The sequence below is a fragment of the Echinops telfairi genome, unplaced genomic scaffold (genome assembly GCF_000313985.2).
Source record: "Echinops telfairi isolate 266 unplaced genomic scaffold, ASM31398v2 ScPeMD7_7469;HRSCAF=8507_0, whole genome shotgun sequence".
NCBI lineage: Eukaryota > Metazoa > Chordata > Mammalia > Afrosoricida > Tenrecidae > Echinops > Echinops telfairi.
In genome coordinates, this window is record NW_022111372.1 from 75,302,045 (window position 1) to 75,309,913 (window position 7,869).

Here is a 7,869-nt window from a genome sequence, read left to right on the forward strand (position 1 = left end):
TACTCCCATCTCCAACATCATACTATATTCCCATCTTCAACATCATACTATACTCCCATCTCCAACATCATACTATATTCCCATCTCCAACATCACACTATACTCCCATCTCCAACATACTATATTCCCATCTCCAACATCATACTATATTCCCATCTCCAACATCATCACACTCCCATCTCCAACATACTTTACTCCCGTCTCCGACATCACACTATACTCCCGTCTCCGACATCACACTATACCCAGATCTCTGACACTCCACACTCAGCAGCCATCAGAGCAACAAAGCAATCATTCCTTCTCGCAGCAGAAACTTACTGGCCGGGACCGGATCTCTTTGGCGTAGAGCGGTTGTAAGAATTCTGAGTCTCCTTCTAACTTTAGACCTTTTTCTGTGATTCTCAAGTTTCCCATTCCATCCTGAAATAGAGAAACCAAAAGAAAACAGGGAAAATGTGATTAGGCAAAATTTGAAACCCCTCCTGCTGTCACAAAGTGAAACAAAGTTATGGCACACTCCCACTTGTTTCTAAAAGCGTGCTGAATGAAGAAGGGTCCAGGAAGGACAGGAAATACTTGGAGGCATTATTGCACGCAGTCAGCATTGTTCACATAGTCTGAAAATGTTCTGTTGCAGGTAATCTGTGTGCCCCGGTCATTCACAGGCACAGGCACAGGCACAGGTCAGTGAGCCTCTTGTCGCCAAGTGACGCAGAAAGAATGGAGGCAGGGTGTAAATGGAAGAGTGTGCAAGGAAGATTTTCTCTCTTTAAGGGAAAGATTATGTTTCTAAAACTCCATGCAGAAATTCAAACTGGTCGTCTGCTGGTCACATCCAGCTTTTGGACATATTTGACTAGCTCAAAAACATTTAAGAAGTTAAGTTGGTTGCTAATCTTTTTCTAGTGTTCTCTTCTCAAAAATTTCAAATATAGACAAACATAAAAACAATGAATAAATAGAAAACACCTATATATTTATGATCAATGCATGGCTAATCTTATTATTTATTACACCCATCCACATCTTCACTTTAAAAAACTCATTTTATTGAGTGCTCTTACAGCTCTTAAAACCACACATTCTCACTTTTAATGAAACACACACATAAGCTTCCCCGAGCAGGCAAAGCTGTTGGGAGCAAAGGTGTCACATCGAGGACTCAGGTACGCCTGATCCAGCCAGGCTGTTTTCAATCACCTCACATGCATGTGGAAGCTGAGCAATAAATATGGAAGACCACAGAAGACATGATGCATGTTAATTATAGTCCCAGTAAAGAATATTGAAAGTATCATGGACAGTCTGAAGAACCAACAAGTCACTTTGGGACGAAGTATAGCGTGAACATAGGATGGCAAGACTGTCTTACATACGTTGGAAATGTTATCAGGAGGGATTAGCTCCTGGAAAGGATGTCAGCTTGGTAAAGTGGAAGGGCTAGGGTAAAAAGGAGGACTTGAACCAGATGGACTGACACAGTGACCTCAACAAAGGGCTCAAATAGAAGACGTAAGAGGATGGTAAAAGGCCCGCCAATATTTTATTCTGTTACACACAGGTTCACTGAGAGTTGAAGGTAAGTGGATGGTACATAACAACAACTAACACTATACCATTAGTACACCTTTAAACCTACAGGTAATACATCCTTGGAACCACCTGGATAACACCTAACAATGCCTCTTAGAACAATTTAAAAATCCTTAATGTTATAAAATACTCCATTGATGTTAAAATATTTAATATTGTCTTCTTCCTTATAATTTATTTATTACAATTATGTGTCCTACTACAATTGGTTGTGTATTCCTAGTCAGTCACTCTAATGCTTGTTCACTCCCTCCCTCAGTCCCTTACTGACCTCCGAATGCAATCACTCTCAGGTATGCCGACACAGTTAGACTATTTGTGTCTCTCTGACACGGACTATTTGAAATATTAAATGTGCTATTTATTCAATAGGGCTTCCAAAGTTCAGATTTTGATAATTATATCATTTCTTATTAACTAGAGTATTTCTATCAGGAGAAATTTGATCTCATCAACTATTTGTTTATATTAAATCACAGGTAATATATAAACTTGACAGATATTTCATTTTATCCTCTGTTAATTGATTTTTAAAATATTGAGTTGTTTACTAATATCATCCAAAGATGACAAATGTTTTATTTTTCAAATAGCACTGTGGATTTTGCATTTGCTTTATTCTATCAGCACCTCTGGTCAGTGAAGGTTTTTCAAGCAGGTCCTCAGAGTACCTTTGACAGGATATCCTGGTTGGTGAATGGTTACTGAGCTTTACTGCTAATTGAAATGCTGGAGCATCAACTTTACCCATAGTGTCTTCAATGGAAAGGCCTGGTGCTCTGCTTCGAAAAAGCCCCTGAAAACCCAGTGGGGCACCGTTCTACTCTGACACACGTGACGGGACTTAATGGGACTGGTATTGGGGACAGTCTTTGATGGCCTTCTTGCTATATAGTATGACAGACCATTTCAGATTACTAAATACATCTCCTCCCCCAGGCCCAGAATCAGAAGCTCTGGCTCATTTTTGTGCTATTTAGTGACCAAAATATGTGGCTTCGGTATCTCATTGCTATTGGATTATTATTTCTAGGCATTTCCAAGAGACAGAGATAATAAGTAAACGTGTGTGTGTGCGTGTGCATGTGCGTGTGTGTGTGTGTATTAAGATAGCATATATCATGAACTCACCTGACACTTCAGTTTCCATTCATGATTTTTAGTTTAGGATTGTACTTCATTTCATAGATCTTATGATTTTTTTAACCTTCTTCCATACCCAAATCTCCAGTTCTCAGTTAACAGGAACATACAAACACAGAGAAAAATTTCAAAAGCCTCATGCTAGCAACATTATTATAAGTAAAATAATTCAAAATGTTCGTTTACATTTTATCTTTTTAGAGTACATCCTTGTAAGAAAGCATAGACAAGTTTCTGGCTGTCAAAGTTACTTGAAATAGTTACTCTATCTGACTATGCTGCTAACCTTGATACCTAGTGTGGTCCAGTTTTATCTTATTTCCATTTTTAATGACCACTTTGTCAAATCTAATTCCACCCCCTAGATTTACAAGATCTTTTTTTCCTGACACCAAAATTAAATATGTAGAACAAGATGTACTCAAAGAAGTCTAGCATCTGTCCTTGCTTCTCCACCTTGCTTGTTCTCTCCTCCAACAAGAAAGGTCCGTGTATGTGTATATACTGTTTCTTAATTTATGCCATTGTTTTTCCAATGAAAATTCTTAAATTGAACCATCTGAATGCATAATCCAAATTTCTAGCTTCTTGGGATAACTGGGATGTTGGATAAGCGTGGGCCTACGTTCTCACATGACTACTCAAGGAACTAAGTAGCAGCTGTTCTGCCTGGCCACACGGTACCCTCTCCTGTTTGCCAGTTTCCCTCACACCTGTGTTACCCCGCTGAGTTAGTTTATTGTGTCAACCTGGTGAATAAACACATGTGGGATTAATTGAAGGGCGGAGGGATAAATGGCTCAGTGAGCCTCACCTTTAGAGTTCTCAGGTCTCTTGCTTTGTGATGGTCACACCAGGGTGCAGCTGCCTTAGCAGTTCCCTGCTTCAGCTTGCAAGATTGACTTCCTACAAGACTTCCCAAAGGAGAAGCCACATGGACCTATCCCGATGCAGCCCTAGGTGCTGGAGCAGCTGTGTGGGGACCCCTGCCAGCACTGAGATGCTTACACATTCACTAACTTGGCTTTCCTCCTGCAGTTGGCATCTTTGTGTCTGTTTTGTGAGATGGAGGAGGACTTTGTGGATTGGTGATGGACATATGGGTTAATGGGTTAATGTTGGACTTGTGGGCTTGGGCAGCACTGGGCTGGGAGGTTTTCTTGATGCACACTTAACCTTTACATAAAACTCTCTCTTATACATGAGTTTCTATGGATTTGTTTCTCTAAAGTACCCAGACTAGTACACCGATTGATTATCTTATGTGACTGTGTCTCCTCCTCAGGGCTGTGGCTTCTTCTCTTGGGCACTGCCATTGTGTTCTGTACATTCAGTACAAACATTACAAAGAGGTTTTGAATGACCTAGTGAGAAATGGGTCCTTTTCCCTACTTGTCCTTCATAATTCCATCCGAGCTAGGAAGTCAATCTGGCTCCTTCACAGAGAGTGTGCCATCTGTATATTTCTAATATTGGCACCTGTAGGCACAACAACTCTGCCAAAAGGACCCCAGCATAGGCAGTAGAACCCAGCAGGAGAAGCAGTAGGCTGGGGGACACGCACCTGTCACTAGTTGCAAGTAGAATCTACAACAAAGGAAAAAAAGAGAGAATGCAAAAATTCAAGGATACTTCACACCCCAAATGAAACCGTATATGGATTACACCGCCCAAGAAAAACAAGGAGGCATTGCACTGAGTAGACCACATCACTTCTAGGTTCTTTAATATAGTGTTATACTATGTTTTCATTTATCAAGTTATACTAATCTATTAATTTTGCATACTAGTCTTAAATAGGAGAAGAACTCAGACCCACAAGGATAAAAACAAAAATTAAAAAAAACCTCTGAAAAAAGAAGTAGGTACTAGGGACTTCCAAGAGAAGCTGTGAGTGGACCAAAGGTAGCTAGCTGGTGAAGTGTTGAGCTGCCATTCGGGCTTTAAAAGATGTAGAGATGTGAAAAACCCCAGGGGCACTTCTCTGTCCCGGAGAGTCACTAGGAGTTAGAATAGATTATGTAGCACCTTTGGTATGGGGCGCTGTACAATATATACAGAGACTACAAGTTAGAAATGCCAAAGCCAAAACACAGCTGGAGACGAGTGGAAAATCAAAAATGAAAATACAAAATGCACAGATATGGAAGGTGCGAGAGCAATTTAGAGCGCCAAAAATGCAATACTTCATACCAACTTATGTGACTACTTTGAAGATTTAAACAGATCTTCAAATTAGCCAGTAAACGTTTCCGAACACATTGTGCTATATAGAAGTCAATGGCTATTTCATGCTAAATATTTCGGTGGTGAGGTTGACTCCAAGCTTCTCGATAAGAATAAGCTCCAAGTTTCCTTTTAAGAGTTCCTGTGCACAGGTGGTGAAGTTGCATCTTATAACGAAACTGGAACACTTTACTTTTAAGAAACTGGAACACTTTACTTTTAATAAAAGAATTTGAACTTTTATAGAATCACTTTGGGTTTCAGAGTGTTTGAATCTCTATTGACTGTACCAACTGATCACTGTTAGTCAATTGCGACTCACAGTGACGCTTTATGGCAGACTGGAACTTCTGTGTGCCTCTGTGGTTCCAATCTTTATGAGAGCAGAAAGTCTCATCTTTCTCTTGCACAGTGTCTGGTGGGCTCGAATAGTTGACCTTGGGGTTGTCAGTCAAACACATCACCTTCTATGTCAGTGGTTCTCAACCTTCGTAATGCTGCTACCCTTTAATACAGTTCCTCATGTTGTGGTGACCCCCAAGCATAAAACTATTTTTGTTGCCACTTCATAACTGTAATTTTGCAACTGTTATGAATTGGGTGACCCCTGTAAAAGGTTAATAACTGCTGTTCTATCCTATCAGGGCTCCTGATTTATTGTGCAGTCATTCTTATTGGCCTCTTTTTAAGATAACAAATTGTAACTGCCTGGTATTCAGTTCCTAATAAAGGCAAAGTGATGCTTGGGGAAAATTCTGAGTTCATGTCATTGGTACTGTTCAAATATATCTTTAGATTAAAGGTCACCATGTGAAGTATAACTTAATCTAAATATTTAGTACAACACAAACTACTTTAAATAAAGCCAGTGTGGATTTCCTCCATCTTAGTCTCACTAACACTACATTAAAATATCCTTTTTGTTTGTTTGTTTTTTAATGGATAAGGAGAGTGAAGTGTGGTATATGGCATATGCTCTGTATCTCAAAAACTAGAGCAGATAAAGGAAAACTGATGCCATTTTGAACCAGTAGGCCACATATAATTAGAAACCAGTCTAATATCTGAGGTACCACAGTGTGTGTTGGCCAGTGTTATGTGTTGTTTCAGATTATTCTTGTTCAATCCAAGTAACCAGAGAGACAGCGGACTGTTTTTTCACAGAAACAGAGCAATGATTAAGATACTTAAATATTCATCAATAAAGTTATTTTTGATGCAATTAGCAAGTCTACTCCAAATAAAGGCTAGCTCCTTCCCTTCTACTACAAAGTAAAACATACATGCGCTTACTGGGCTTTTCATAGTTTATTGTATTTACCTTTATTATTCTAAAAACTACCATGGTACTTCTTGGCTTTTATCATAAGGAAATGATCATTTAAATGTGAGAATATTTTGCTACAGAGTTGTTTGTTACCATGGCAGTTGTAAGGAGAAAGAAATTAATAACTTAGAAACTACCCAAAAGCCTCATGGTCCAATATACAATACAATTGAATATACTATGGTGGGGTAATATACAGGTCTTTTAGAAGATGAGAGTACAGAAACATATTCATAATGTATCGTTAAGTGAATCAATTTGTGTGTGTACATCGTAAGTCCATGATTAGGAATGTAAGTGTATACGCACCGTGATACTCCTATTGCCATGATCACAAGCTCACACAACAGGCACTATCACAGAGGGCATTTCCTAGGGCAGGCACTATCACAGAGGGCATTTCCTAGGGCAAATGCATGGGTGGGATTTACTTACATATTAATATTTAACATATTTGGGTGACTGAGTTAAGAGTGTTTTGTGTTTTCTTCCTTTTTCTAATTTGTACTGTCTAAATTTTCAAAGGAAATGAAAAAGGCATTGTGCTTCGTAAAGGAGAAGGGCAGGGCAAAGAGGGAGACCTCAGACAAGAGGGCCTGGCACCGCGTCCTCAACAATGTGCTCAAATGGAGCAACCCTGGTCCGGATGGAGCAGGAGTGGGCGTGTTTCAGTCTGTCATCCTATGTAGGGTCCCGATGATATTTAGTCAGATCTGATTCAAGGGCACTTCACAAGAACAACAAGCACCAATCTTGAGTAGATACTAAATGCAATGAGAAGTAACAAATACAAAACTCACATTCTAAAAGATAAAGTTTTCCTTACTAATTGATTATTTTTTAAATACCAGCATTCATGAAGCATATGCACTATATGTTATGCGGTAAGTGCTACACGTAAGTCAGCATTTATGTTACCTTCTAAGTGAAATATAATGTTGGTAAGCAACTTGTTCAAAATGATACAACTAGTTAATGGCAAAACACACTATTAAAACCTAATTTAGACTACATACTTTTAGTTTTTATTTTAATCTGATTCTAACAGATAGAAAAGTAAAAATATTTAAGGTGGCTGATGGATTCCTCAATGTCATTTAGATTTCACTTAATTTGTAGCATCCCTAGGGATTCTAGGTAAGAACTTCTTCAAACTCAAGTGTTTGACCGTAAAAATGGATGATATTTAATCTTGAGATTTTGCAATATCCCCACTGCCCAAGACCACATCCAGGACGTGTGATTTACAATAAACAACAACAACAGTAACAAGGAAAAAACCTCATTACATCGACAAAATTCTCATTTATAGCCACCCTGTAGGACAGGGTAAAATTGCCCCGTGGGTTCCTGAGACTGTAACTCTTGACAGGAATATAAATTTGTATGTTTCTCCTGTGGAGCAACTGGTGATTCAAACTGCTGACCTTGCGGTTAGAAGCCCAGGTGTAACCACTCTTCTACCAGGCGTTTCAAAAAATCAGTAAGGAAGCCTCCAGTTTTCTCTTTAGGGTGACTGCCCGGTGAGTGCAGGAGGGGTGCAGCTTCCGACTCTTGCACAATGACAGCAGAACCCC

General features: G+C 39.3%; 1 protein-coding gene across 2 annotated transcripts in view; it reads right to left on the reverse strand.

Annotated features, from left to right (window-relative positions):
- The window catches only part of SGCD (sarcoglycan delta), a 763,996-nt gene that overhangs the window by 312,648 nt on the left and 443,479 nt on the right, over positions 1–7,869 (reverse strand). For both annotated transcript variants that reach the window (XM_045284824.1, XM_004696751.2), the window contains exon 3: positions 322–423. In XM_045284824.1, coding sequence (XP_045140759.1) covers positions 322–423 — 102 coding nt within the window. The remainder of the gene's footprint in view (positions 1–321; positions 424–7,869) is intronic.